Genomic DNA, 14830 nt, shown 5'->3' with positions numbered 1-14830 from the left:
CTTTTAATGGTTGAAAATTCAGACTTCTAAAAAAATTCTTTTTATCAAATGATGTACATCATAGCACTTTCCTATTTTGGAATTATATTACACACGGCAATGAATTTAGTTCCCTATTTGGATTAACACAGAAATGTTAGCATGCCTTAAAGACATGGGCCCTTGAAGACAGAAACAGGGGAATATATTATGGGGAACAAAGAAATGGCAGAAGAATTGAATTGGTACTTCAGATCTGTGTTCACTGGGGAAGACACAAGCAGTCTCCCTGAGGTAACAGTGGCTGAAGGACCTGAACTTAAGGGAATTTATATTTGCCAGGAATTGGTATTGGAGAGACTGTTAGGTCTGAAGGTTGATAAGTCCCTGGGGCCTGATGGTCTACATCCCAGGGTACTGAAAGAGGTGGCTCGAGAAATCGTGGATGCGTTGGTGATTATTTTCCAGAGTTCAATAGATTCGCGATTAGTTCCTGTGGATTGGAGGGTGGCTAATGTTGTACCACTTTTTAAGAAAGGTGGGAGGGAGAAAGCAGGAAATTATAGACCAGTTAGTCTGACCTCAGTGGTGGGAAAGATGCTGGAGTCTATTATAAAGGATGAAATTACGACACATGTGGATAGTGTTAACAGGATAGGTCAGAGTCAACATAGATTTATGAAGGGGAAATCATGCTTGACTAATCTTCTGGAATTTTTTGAGGCTGTAACTCTGAAGATGGACGAGGGAGATCCAGTAGATGTAGTGTACCTGGACTTTCAGAAAGCTTTAAGTCCCACATAGGAGGTTAGTGAGCAAACTTAGGGCGCATGGTATTGGGGGCGAAGTACTAACTTGGATTGAAAGTTGGTTGGCTGACAGGAAACAAAGAATAGTGATAAATGGCTCCATTTCAGAATGGCAGGCAGTGACCAGTGGGCTACCGCAGGGATCAGTACTGGGACCGCAGCTTTTTACAATATATGTTAATGATATAGAAGATGGTATTAGTAATAACATTAGCAAATTTGCTGATGATACTAAGCTGGGTGGCAGGGTGAAATATGATGAGGATGTTAGGAGATTACAGGGTGACCTGGGCAAGTTAGGTGAGTGGTCAGATGCATGGCAGATGCAGTTTAATGTGGATAAATGTATAGTTATCCACTTTGGTGGCAAGAACAGGAAGGCAGATTACTACCTAAATGGAATCAATTTAGGTAAAGGGGCAGTACAGAGAGATCTGGGTGTTCTTGTACACTAGTCAATGAAGGTAAGCATGCAGGTACAGCAGGTAGTGAAGAAGGCTAATAGCATGCTGGCCTTCATAACAAGAGGGATTGAGTATAGAAGCAAAGAGGTCCTTCTGCAGCTGTACAGGGCCCTGGTGAGACCACACCTGGAGTATTGTGTGCAGTTCTGGTCTCCAAATTTGAGGAAAGACATTCTGGCTATTGAGGGAGTGCAGCGTAGGTTCACGAGGTCAATTCCTGGAATGGCGGGATTACCTTACACTGAAAGACTGGAGCGACTGGGCTTGTATACCCTTGAGTTTAGAAGTCTGAGAGGGGATCTGATTGAGACATATAAGATTATTAAAGGATTGAACACTTTGGAGGCAGGAAACATGTTTCTGCTGATGGGTGAGTGCCAAACCAGAGGACACAGCTTAAAAATGCGGGATAGACCATTTAGGACAGAGATGAGGAAAAACTTCTTCACCCAGAGAGTGGTGGCTGTGTGGAATGCTCTGCCCCAGAGGGCAGTTGAGGCCCAGTCCTGGGTTCATGTAAGAAAGAGTTGGATAGAGCTCTCAAGGATAGTGGAATCAAAGGTTATGGAGATAAGGCAGGAACAGGATACTGATTAAGGATGGTCAGCCATGACCATATTGAATGGTGGTGCAGGCTCGAAGGGCAGAATGGCCTAATCCTGCACCTATTGTCTATTGTCTAAGCCAATGGCCTACCTTAGCTTGTTACAAAAGCTTAGCTACTCAGGAGAAGTAGAAATGCTATTTATTTGTATTTTTGTTCAAACAAACATTTTCTTTATTTTTAATAATGTCATATTTACAGGGTTATTCAGTAATCCATTACATCTTAATTTTTAATAATCTGACATGGCATAGAATATTTCTAAATGTACACTTGGAATCTTATGAAAATGCAATTGTCATTTGGAAATATTTCAAAGAAGAATGAAACTGCAATTTCAGATCTTGGACACCAAGGGTGAAATTTTCCCATCTCTGGTGTAGTGCAAGCATTGATGAGAGAGGTGTGAAAAAATGGTGAGAATGGACAAACGTTGAGAATTTGTTTCAAAGATAGTGCCTGCATTAGAGAAAATTAAGAATTAGTTGCTTAAGATGGATAAAAGCTTGTGCAAATTATGAATGTGTTAGCATTAGTGGTAATGGGAGTCGGAATTATTGGGCTAGGTTGGTTTCCCTTTGAGGTCTCTCCACTCCCCCCAGTTGTGTTCATCCACAGCCAGCTCCACAATTTTCCCCGTAAGGGAGTGAGAAGCTTTTGTCCACCATCCATTTGTTAGTGTTGGACGTTTTGGCATTTGTGATGATCTGGATGTAGGTTTGCTCGCTGAACTGGAAGGTTCTTTTTCAGACGTTTTGTCACCATACAAGATGAAACGCTGGTGGCATGGCCCGGTTTCTATTTATGTGTTTAGGTTTCCTTGGGTAGGTGATGTCATTTCCTGTAGTACGTCATTTACTGCGGCGATATTATTTACTGTTATTTTTCTCTGGGTGCTGGTAAATGTGATTCAAGTCAATGTGTTTGTTGATAGAGTTCTGGTTGGAATCCCATGCTTCGAGGAATTCTCGTTCATGTCTCTGTTTGGCTTGTCCTAGGATGGATGTGTTGTCCCATTTAAAGTGGTGTCCTTCCTCATCTGTATGTAAGGATACTAGTGAGACTGGGTTATGTCTTTTTGTGGCTAGTTGATATTCATGTAGCCTGGTGGCTAGTTTTCTGCCTGTTTGTCCACAAACAGTGTTTGTTACAGTCTTTGCAAGATATTTTGTAAATGATATTAGTTTTGTTTGTTGTCTGTATAGGGTCTTTCAAGTTCATTAGCTGCTGTTTTAGTGTCATGGTGGGTTTGTGGGCTACTATGATGCCAAGAGATCTGAGTCATCTGGCAGTCACTTTGGAGATGTCTTTGAGGTAGGGGACAGTGGCTAGGGTTTATGAATGTGTTTTGTCTGCTTGTTGGGGCTTGTTGCTGAGAAATCGGCAGACTGTGTTCATTAGGTACCTATTCTTTTTGAATACACCTTATAGTGATATTCCTCTGCTCTGCGTAGTTCCTCTGTGCTGCAGTGTGTGGTGGCTCATAGAAATAATGTTCTAATGCAGCTTCCTTTGTGGGTGTTGGAATGATTGCTTCTGTAGTTCAGTATTTGGTCAGTGTGTAGTGTTAGGAAAACTACACATACTGACCAAATACTGAAGCAATCATCCAAACACCCACAAGGGAAGCTGCATTAGAACATTATTTTAATGAGCCACCACACACTGCAGCACAGAGGAACTACGCAGAGCAGAGGAAAGTCACGTATCCAGTATATTCAAAAAGAGCAGGGACCCAATGAACACAGTCCCCTGATTTCTCAGCAATAAACCTCAACAAGCAGACAAAACACGTCCAGAATCCCTAGCCACTCTCCCCTACATCAAAGGCATCTCGGAAGTGACTGCCAGATGACTCAGACCTCTTGGCATCTGGGTAGGCCACAAACCCACCAACACACTAAAACAGCAGCTAATGAACTTGAAAGACCATATACAGAGAACAAACAAAATAATGTCATTTACAAAATATCTTGCAAGAACTGTAACAAACACTACATTGGACAAACAGGCAGAAAACTAGTCACCAGGATACATGAACATCAACTAGCCACAAAAAGGCATGACTGACTCTCACTAGTATCCTTACATACAGATCAGGAAGGACACCACTTCGACTGGGACAACACAAGCCAAACAGAGACTGCCATGAGAATTCCTGGAAGCATGGGATTCCAACCGGAACTATATCAATAAACACACTGACTTGGATCACATTTACCAGCACCCAGAGAAAAAGAACAGTAAATGACATCACCACAGGAAATGACATCACCTACCCAAGGAAACCTAAACACATAAATAGAAAGCAGGCCATGTCACCAGCGCTTCATCCGGAGGCTCACTGTTACCTAATATGGTGACGAAATGTCTGAAAACAAACTTCCAGCTCAGCGAGCAAACTTACATCCGGAGCCTCAACCTAAGCTCTAAATCTTCTCAAAATTCACTAACTGGTGATGATTCATGTGCAGACGAGGTGGTGGTGTGTCTCCAGTGAGTGAATGGAAGCACAGAGGACAGAAAGAGTTAGTGGGAGAATGAAGTGGGTGAGAGTTGTTGAGTGGACATTATGCATCCAATAATGCAAGCTGCAGTCCATGAGTCTTGGTGAAAGGTGTTTGCAGGAGCAGAGTCTGAGTGAGTGTTGGCTTGCTTCTAGCATGTTTAGCAAAGAGACAGTTGTGGCATTATTTCTTTGTGGAGTGCAGAAGATCGCTGACCTTCTCCTACTTCATGCAGATCAGAGCATTGACCCAGCAATTGGTATCTGGGTTGGTCTGGTCTGATGATATGGTCTGCTGTGGCAGCCAGCAGCAGGAGGAGTGTCCTCCTCTCCACCATACATCCACCATACCTCCATATCCCTGGCTGCGAAGCAAGAGCTAGCTTGCCTTTCCTCTGGCTGAAGGTGAGAATGGTTAAGCAACACAGTGTGAGGGGCAGCTGTGTCTGAAGTAGTGTGCAGCTCAGCTTTAAATATGATGTCAGAGGCAGGAAAGCTGAAAGATTGTGAAAGTGGTAAGCACTTCCAGTTCTCTGGCTGCACAGTTCCCTAAGGAAGGTGCTCATGAGCCTGGCTGCATAACTAATAAGACGAAAAGTGGAAAAAAAAATTCTGCGAATCATGGTGGACTGAGAATCTCACTCAACAAAACATTTGAACTGAAAATGGGAAAGTTCCACCCTATGTGTTGAAAAAAAAGACATTAATTTATGTACTTTCAATGAGAAAATCAAAGATTATTAAAATTTTGTAAATTATATTTTAGATGTCAATCATTTTACATTGACAGTGAGCATCAACTTAAGAGTTAGCTAGAACAACTTTAAATTAAAAGCAATTTTTCACAGAATGATAGTTGTGTGCAATGGATTCCCAGTATAAAGATCTGAATGAATGTTAAGTTCTAAATGTGACTGACTGAGGATTAAAATGTTGGTTGCAGAGGGAGATGGTTAAGTTTTTGTGAAGAAAGTTAATTCTTGTGTTGACCATGATATCCCCTCAGCTGCTAGAACTATGGAAAAGACCAAATAAAAAAGGAAACAAGATGAATGAGATCTAATGATTGTACAAAGTTAGATCAGCATTCTAGAGTTGTGATTCTAGAAAAACTGTGCACAATGTTTTCTTGGAGGATGTCAGAATAAGCTGTTAAAAGCCTTAAGAAGCTGAATTCTTGTTCAATATTTTCCTATTTCTAATTGATATTGTAATAATTAGATTTTTTTTCGCAGGTACATGATTAATAATATGCCCAGCAAAATTTTGAAACATTTTCTCTTCAATGTAATGTTGATGTTTACTAATGTCAGTGGGAGAAAGAGGGATGTGATCTTCCCTATCTTCACACTGAACAAGAGTTATCAGCTGAGGAAGGGTCACTTGACCCAAAATGTTAACTCTGTTTTCTCTCCACAGATGCTGCCAGACCTGCTGAGCTTTGCCAGCAATTTCTATTTTTGTTTCTGATTTACAGCATGAGCAGTTCTTTCAGCTTTTATTTGAGTTATGATCTGTTTGAAACTTTGATTGTTGGTTTTTTTTGTTATGCTTGCTAGTGTGTACAAAATGGGTGGCACGGTGGCACAGTGGTTAGCACTGCTGCCTCACAGCGCCATAGACCCGGGTTCAATTCCCGCCTCATGCAACTGACTGTGTGGAGTTTGCACGTTCTCCCCGTGTCTGCGTGGGTTTCTTCCGGGTGCTCCGGTTTCCTCCCACAGTCACAAAGCTGTGCAGGTCACGTGAATTGGCCATGCTAAATTGCCCGTAGTGTTAGGTAAGGGGTAAATGTAGGGGTATGGGTGGGTTGCGCTTCGGCGGGTCAGTGTGGACTTGTTGGGCCGAAGGGCCTGTTTCCACACTGTAAGTAATCTAATCTAAAAAAAGAAATGGTTATTTATGCAATAAATCATACATACATATGTGGTTTAATGAATACCAGTACAGTATACAATGAACAACATGCTTGAATATTTAAAAAAGACTAGTGGGATTTCATCGTCATTTTATTTGTGGAACAAATTTTGCATTGGAAATTGCTTAAAAAGTTTATGCCAGTGTTTATCAAATCATTGCATAAAATTTACTCTTCTTATATAAAAAAATAATAACTATATTATGATTTATGCATTTACTTACGTTGTAAAGGCTGGATTATACTTTGCTCCAAGATAGTAGGAATAAAGGTTGAACATTCCAATCATGAATGCAACAAACACCATAATGAATATGACCATGAACTTGAAAATATCTTTCACCGTCCTTCCAAGGGAAATCTGCAGTGGACCAAAGCTTTCATTTGCTGGTAGAATGTAAGCAATTCGGGAGAAACTTAACACAATAGCAATAGCATAAAGTCCTTCTGATATAATTTGTGGATCAGATGGAAGCCACTTGTTCCTAGCTGGGAGAAAGTGAGGGAGAAAACACATATCTTCTGAGAAATAAACCTTGAGCTGATCAAGAAATAAAAATGTAGATAAAACAAAAATATGCCACTGTACATAATACTTCCCATTTCCATTTTTCTTACTTTTTTCATGGGATGTGGGGGCAAGGTCAGCATTTTGTTCCACATCCATAATTGCCCTTAAATTGAGTGACTTGCTAGGCCATTTCAGTGGGCAATTAAAAGTCAACCACACTGAGATAGGTCTGGAGCTAATGCAGATCAGAATGGCAAATCCCCTTTCCTAATGGACATTAGTGAACTAGATTGTTTAATGATAATTGTCATGGTCATCTTTACAAAGACTAGATTCATTCAATCCACAAGCTGATCTGGTAGGATTTACATCAGTGTCCCCAGAGCATGGATGTGATTTGATTACTATTTTAGTGACATTCCTTCCGGGCCAATACTAATGTGGAAATCTCCCAATACTAATGTGGAAATGGTTAATATCAATATAAACATGTTTCTGAATACATTTATTTTTATATTAAACCAGTATTGTTTTTCTCTATACTTGTTTATGAAAGAAACCTTCTTAATTTATAAAATATTGATAATGATAATTAATTGAGTTAGAGATAGTCTTTTATTTGTTGAGCTATGTTGTGTACTGCCACTACACTTCACGAAGTTGTGTTTTTGTCTTACTTCAAACACACTAATAAATTTAGTAATTAAATTTTATGAACATAATGGCTGAGCTGCTAAGTGTGTGACTTTGTGGTGAAATGGGCCTTTCCTGTGATTCTCAAATTTTCCAACAGTCTGTGTCCAAGCTGACTGAAAATAATCAGGAAATCGTCTAACAAAGCAGAAGAAGAAAATCTAACAGATTAGTATCTCAGATTGTCTGATCAAGCAACAATAAGTTTTGCAGAATGCACACACTTTTCTCAATTATTATTGTGATTTTCATCACTCTGTTGTGGCATTTTCACTATGAATCATAAGTAGTAAGACATGGCCATTAATTGAAAAGACACAGTTCTTTTCCATTTTACTTTTCCTCTCATTTTCAAATGCAAGGAGCTCGATTCCTTTCTCGTCAAATTTTACAGAATTCGTATTGTTAGATTGGAAAAATGATTTAAACACATTTGAAGCTGCATTCAAAATGTAAATATACTTTATTAATAGCCACTAGATAAGAATGAGGTAATATCTTACAGGTTAGTAAAACAAAGACTGAAACTAGCATTTGAGTTAAGAGGTTAATGCTTGCAATGTGTAAGTGTATAAGTCAATGCTTATAAAAGTGCATAAAATTTGATCCAGTTCTGTTCTTCATCCAACTGGCTTTCCAGATTATAATACTAAGGTTAGCTTTTACTAGTTTGAATCTGTGCACCTTTGTTGTTTGCAAGTAATTTTCCTGGTATACAATTTCTATACTATTTACTTCATAAACCTGGAATTTCAAATGCCTGCAAGATTGGGAACCAGTGCGGATGCTATTTCAAAATCATACTTTATGAGTAATCTGTAAATTCCGATGTCCTTGGGCTATTTTGAAATATTGAAAGGGCTTGTGGGACCAGGAAACTTTCTTGCTTTCAAAAAACAGTCAATGAAGTTCCTTGAAGAGTTTGTTTTAGAGGCTGTCTGTAAAAAATGTAATTTTTAATCTTTACTTAATTGACTCTGAACATTCTGGTGCATTGTAGGAGATCCATTTGCTCTTCTTTGAATTATTTTTAATGAATCTGTTCGGACATTTTATGACAAATCTTCGTAGCAGCTGAAACTTGAATCTGGGCTTTAATGTTACCAAATGGGACCTTGTTAATGAATCTTTGATAGATGCTACCACAAGGTGGCATCCTACACACATGTATGTTCTCTGGAGTCAGATAGAATTTACTTTAAAAATTAATGTGGAGCAAATTAAAATGGAGTTATAGGGAGCATTTTCTTAATCTCATTTTGCTTTCTCAGGGGAATCAAAAATTTTGAAGTAGAGCATTTTACAACACTCCATGCTAATAGAGAACAGCAAGTAAAAATAAACCAGAAATTCAACTTACCGTAAGTGAAGTATTCAACCTCTGGAGGAAGTGATGCCTTGGAGAGATCACTGGCCTTTACATACATATCTACATACTGTTGTGCTTCAGAAGCCTTTAGAAATGCCATAAATCTTGCAGTGAATGAGGCAACAAAGATAGACAACATCCCAAAATCTAGAATGTTCCACAGATGCATGACATATTCTTTGGGGCCTTCTTCCCACAATTCTTTGCATTCTGTCCATATCATACCTGAGAAACAATAAATTACTTTTTATTAAGAGAACTTAGCATAAATTGAGTACCATAGATTACAAAGTATAAGTTGACATGGCATATGGGGAAGGTGATGGCTTGGTGGTATTATCACTGGACTGTTAATTCGGAGACCTGGGTTTGAATCCTGCCACTTTGAACTTAATAACAAATTCAATAGGAATTAAGAGTCTAATGATGACCACAAATCTGTTATCAATTGTCAGGAAAAACCCATCTGGTTCATTAATATCCCTTAGGGAAGCAATAGGAAACTACCATCCTTACCTGGTCTGGCCTACATGTGACTGCAGACTCAGAGCAATATGATTGATTCTTAACTGCCCTCTAGGCAATTAGGGATAGATAATAAATACTGCCTAGCCAGTGATGCCCTTATCCATGAATGATTAAAGACAAAAAAGGCAACCCTGTTCTTCCAGTCCTAAAAATCATATCTTTACATTTAGCATATAAATGATCCAATTTTTAGTTATAATATGTTAAGGTAATTTAACATTTCAAGTTTTCATGCCATAAGTATATATTTTATTGACTAACACATTGCATCCAAATACAATCAGACAACCTGAGGTGTCTTGCGATACTACAAAGCACAGCACATGTGACCAATGTTGAAACAGCATTAGACTTCCGATAAAACTAATGAAGGATGATGCTGGTTCCAAGCTAAAAGTCAAAACATTTGCTCACTCATCAAAATACAACTGTGAATAAAAAGTCCACCGAGGAGCGTGAAAGTGTTTTTGATTGTGGTAAAGATCCATCCGGTTCACTAACATCCTTTAAAGAAGGAAGTCTGCCATCCTATCCTGGTCTGGCCTAATGTGGTTGACTCCTAATTTCCTTTGAAATTGTCTGGTAAGATTATTTGGTGTATCGCATTGCTACAAATTCTCAAAGAAATGAAACAGGATGGAGCACTTGCATTGACTTCGGCACTGGAAATGAGAAAGGCAAACTCAGTCCTGTAAGGTCCTCTTCATAATGTCTGTGGAGTAATGCCAAGATTGGAAGAGGTGAGCATTTACAACAATCTTTAGCTAGAAGTGCAGAGCAGATGATCCACCTTGGCTGCCTCATGAGGTCACAAGCAACGCAGAAAACAGTCTTTAGCCAATTTGATTCATTCCATGTCAACACAAGAAATTACTGGAGTTACTGCAAAGGCAATGGGCCCTGCAAATATTCCAGCAATAGTTCTGAAGATTCATGCTCCAGAACTCGCCATGATCTGAGCAAATGTCCTCCCAGTATAGCTACAACATTGGCATCTACCCAACAATGTGGAAAATAACCCAGGAATGTCTTGTACACAAAAAGCAGGAACTGGACTAGCTATACAAATACTGTGGTTACAGGACCAGGATTCTGCAGCAAGTAACTTGCCTCCTATAAAGCCTGGTCATCATTATCAAGGCCTAAGTGAGGAGAATGATGGAATACTCCCTACTTCCCTGGATGAATGCAATTCCAACAACTCTCAAAAAGCTTGACACCATCCAGGCAAAGCAATCTGCTTGATTGGTACTGTATTCACAAACATTCACTTCCTCCAATTAGGATGTACAGTTTCAGCAGGGTATACTATCTACAAGATGCACTACAGAAATTTGTCAAACATCCTTAGAAGGCATCTTCCAAAGCTTGACCTCTATCAGCCACATGGACAGGGTTGGCAGATGCTTAGGAGTGCAATTATTTGAAAGTTCCCCGCCAAGCTGCTTACCAAACTGGCTGGGAAATATATTGCTGTTTCTTCACTGTCACTGGGTCAAAATCCTGGAACTCCATTTGTAACAGCATTGCAGGTGTGCCTACACCCCTGAGTGCAACATTTTAAGAAGCACACCATCATCTTCTCCAGGACAATTAGGTATGGGCAACAAGTGCTAGCACAGACAACAGTGCCCACATCTAATAGATGAAACAAAGAAACAAATTTGCTTTTGTGAAAGAAAACAATTGTCTGTGCAAGTGTGAGAATGGAAGGAGAAGGAATCTGTCATGAAGAAATGCTAAACACCAAATACAATGTGACAACAGGGATGAATTGCTGGTTTGATTTCAGAATGGTCAGAATGCTTGCAATGTCACTGGAAATTAGATTAGGTTAGATTCCCTACAGTATGGAAACAGGCCCTTCGGTCCAACAAGTCCACATCGACCCTCTAAAAGGTAACCCACCCAGACCTATTCCCTTACCCTATTATTTTATGTTTACCCCTGACCAATGCACCTAACCTACACATCCCTGAACACTATGGGCAATTTAGCACGGCCAATTCACCTAACCTACATATTTTGTGACTGGGGGGGGGGGGGGAACTGGAACACTGGAAGAAACCCACGCAGACACAGGGAGAATATGCAAACTCCACACAGACAGTCACCTGAGGCCGGAATTGAACCCAGGTGCCTGGAGCTATGAGGCAGCAGTGCTAACCACTGAGCACCCAATAAACTCAAATTCCACCATCTATTGTGGCAGGATTCAAGCCCCAGTTTTCAGAATATTAGCTGAGTTTCTGGATTAATAGTCCAGTTATAATACCACTAGGTCATCACCTCTCCCTTGGATGCATATGCAATGCATATTTACACACATAAATGGACCAAATTTAAATCCTGCATCCAGCAAAGATTTCAGAGGAACAAGTTGTTGGTGTAGTCATGTTGCTGAAGACTGAGTTCAAACAGAAGCCATAAGCATCAATTTTCAGTGATTCATTATCAGACAAAAACATATTATGATATTAGCAACATAGAGGAAACACTCAAGAACTTTGTTGTGGCCAGGAACCGAACTCTGAAGTGGACCAAGACATGACTTGTGGTGGCACCATGATGCATGGGCACTGGAACAAAATGAAAGGGTCCAATAATTTCCAGTGTAAAATCATGCCAAAAATCACATACCCTGCAAGAATTTAGTGCACATCCGTGACAATGTTTTCATGGTTGAGGAGTGAAGTTGTGGAATTATTATGTGTAGTATAGGCATTCCAATGGCCAATGTTTACATGGATGTTTGCATGAAGTTGTGGAATTATCATGTGTGATATCGGCATTCTGATGGTCAATGCAAAAAGAACATATTACTTCTGTGGAACATGTTCTGATCTCACATAACCATTGGGACCTAGAAGCACTGGTAAAGAAATAACTCCCACATTGCAGTTATACTAAGGGTCGAAAATCCATGGGTGGGATGTGTGCCTCAACAAGCCATTCAAGAAAATACTTGTGTTACATGGAATAGCTGGATGTTTAACAGAGAGAAAAAAAATCACCATGACTGGATACTGCCCTACTTTTGTTCTGTGTGGTTTTGTTATCAGACTGCGGTCATCAAATTGCTAAAAAATAATGTTGATTATCCAACACAATGAATGGAAGGAAAGGTGATTTATTATGAAGGGATGATTATGAAACCAAAAGTGTAATGTCTGATCCAAAATGGGATATTTATGATGATGCCATATTCAATCATGTCTCAGAATGAATTCAATGAACTCTTGACTAGAATGCTGAAGACAATGAATTTGTTGGGTTTTAAAATGTTTTAATTCTGGTTAAAGGTAACTTTGTAGGAGTAATTCATTTGACACACCAAGTCATCTTAATTTAGTATGAATTACTGTATTTTTCCACACATGTAAATAGTGAGCACCAAATCAGCGATTCACATTTTATATGTACTTTATAAGTTGAATTCCATTTTTGGAAGGATTTTGAGTCTGTAAACATTGTCTTCTACATCAGACTGTAACTAAATCCAAATTAATCATTTAAGTATTGTTATTGAAAATTAGAATTATAGTTTTTCTTGCTTGCATTAAATTTGCAGATCAATGTTCTGCATCTCAAGAACGCCCAGAAAGTGCCAACCCAAAAATGGGTTGGGCCTTTTTTTCTCACACCTACTGGCTGCTGTTTAACACTCCTGTCAGTCTAGAACACACATAAATGAACAATGTAACACCATAACTCCTATTTTACAGGTTCACAGTAAGAGTGTTTATTTTCATCTTCTACAGTTTAACCAGCAACTATGAACCATTCTCAAATTTTAAATTAAAGTAAACATTTCTAAAGGAGAAAGAGAGGACAAGAGAACATGTTGTTAACCCTTCCCTCCCCTCCACCTGGTGACTGCTGCTAGCCTTAATCCTGCCTCTGAGCTTACCCTTTGGCTACTAGAAAGGCAAAAGGCCATACATTTTTAATGTATGGGCAGCCCATACAAAGAAAGTTCTGACAGATCATACACAAAAAAGCTAATTAGCCTGAGATCTTAGGCCTGGATTTTGTAGCAGTTGGAAGGTGGAAGAGCATGAAAAATGGCAGAGAGGGACTCAATTATGGATTTCCCACCCCCATTCATGTTTTCCCAGTTTTGGTCAAACATTCAATGTGAGACCATATTGCAATTACATCAGTTGAAATAAACTGATGATCTTGCTAGACATTTAGATTACCTCCCCACCCCACTCCCAATGACCTCATGATGACTGAGCTCCAAGAATGGACATGCTCATCACCTTGACATGAAAACAAGGTAAATGTGTTGCTGGTCAAAGCACAGCAGGCCAGGCAGCATCTCAGGAATAGAGAATTCGACGTTTCGAGCATAAGCCCTTCATCAGGAATAAGAGAGAGAGCCAAGCAGGCTAAGATAAAAGGTAGGGAGGAGGGACTAGGGGGAGGGGCGATGGAGGTGGGATAGGTGGAAGGAGGTCAAGGTGAGGGTGATAGGCCGGAGTGGGGTGGGGGCGGAGAGGTCAGGAAGAGGATTGCAGGTTAGGAGGGCGGTGCTGAGTTGAGGGAACCGACTGAGACAAGGTGGGGGGAGGGGAAATGAGGAAGCTGGAGAAATCTGAATTCATACCTTGTGGTTGGAGGGTTCTCAGGCGGAAGATGAGGCGCTCCTCCTCCAGCCGTCGTGTAGTTGTGTTCTGCCGGTGGAGGAGTCCAAGGACCTGCATGTCCTCGGTGGAGTGGGAGGGGGAGTTAAAGTGTTGAGCCACGGGGTGATTGGGTTGGTTGGTTCGGGCGGCCCGGAGGTGTTCTCTGAAGCGTTCCGCAAGTTAGCGGCCTGTCTCACCAATATAGAGGAGGCCACATCGGGTGCAGCGGATGCAATAGATGATGTGTGTGGAGGTACAGGTGAACTTGTGGCGGATATGGAAGGATCCCTTGGGGCCTTGGAGGGAAGTGAGTGTGGAGGTGTGGGCGCAAGTTTTACATTTCCTGCGGTTGCAGGGGAAGGTGCCGGGGGTGGAGGTTGGGTTGGTGGGGGGTGTGGATCTGACAAGGGAGTCACGAAGGGAGTGGTCCTTGTGGAACGCTGATAGGGGAGGGGAGGGAAATATATCCTTGGTGGTGGGGTCCGTTTGGAGGTGGCGGAAATGGCAGGAAAGAAGCCATTCCGCAGGCCGCTTACTTGCGGAACGCTTCAGAGAACACCTCCGGGCCGCCCGAACCAACCAACCCAATCACCCCGTGGCTCAACACTTTAACTCCCCCTCCCACTCCACCGAGGACATGCAGGTCCTTGGACTCCTCCACCGGCAGAACACAACTACACGACGGCTGGAGGAGGAGCGCCTCATCTTCCGCCTGGGAACCCTCCAACCACAAGGTATGAATTCAGATTTCTCCAGCTTCCTCATTTCCCCTCCCCCCACCTTGTCTCAGTCGGTTCCCTCAACTCAGCACCGCCCTC

At 40.8% G+C, this 14830-nt stretch overlaps 1 protein-coding gene across 1 annotated transcript in view; it reads right to left on the bottom strand.

Moving 5' to 3' along the window:
* Positions 1–14830, bottom strand: part of LOC132823209 (short transient receptor potential channel 7-like) — a 152991-nt gene that overhangs the window by 19417 nt on the left and 118744 nt on the right. The window contains exons 6-7 of the mRNA XM_060836814.1: positions 8845–9078; positions 6505–6769 (exon numbers count right to left, since the gene is read on the bottom strand). Of these exons, the coding sequence (XP_060692797.1) occupies positions 6505–6769; positions 8845–9078 (499 nt within the window). The remainder of the gene's footprint in view (positions 1–6504; positions 6770–8844; positions 9079–14830) is intronic.

Source organism: Hemiscyllium ocellatum, chromosome 16 (assembly GCF_020745735.1).
Source record: "Hemiscyllium ocellatum isolate sHemOce1 chromosome 16, sHemOce1.pat.X.cur, whole genome shotgun sequence".
Taxonomy (NCBI): Eukaryota; Metazoa; Chordata; class Chondrichthyes; order Orectolobiformes; family Hemiscylliidae; genus Hemiscyllium; species Hemiscyllium ocellatum.
This window is presented reverse-complemented; position numbering and strand designations above follow the sequence as displayed.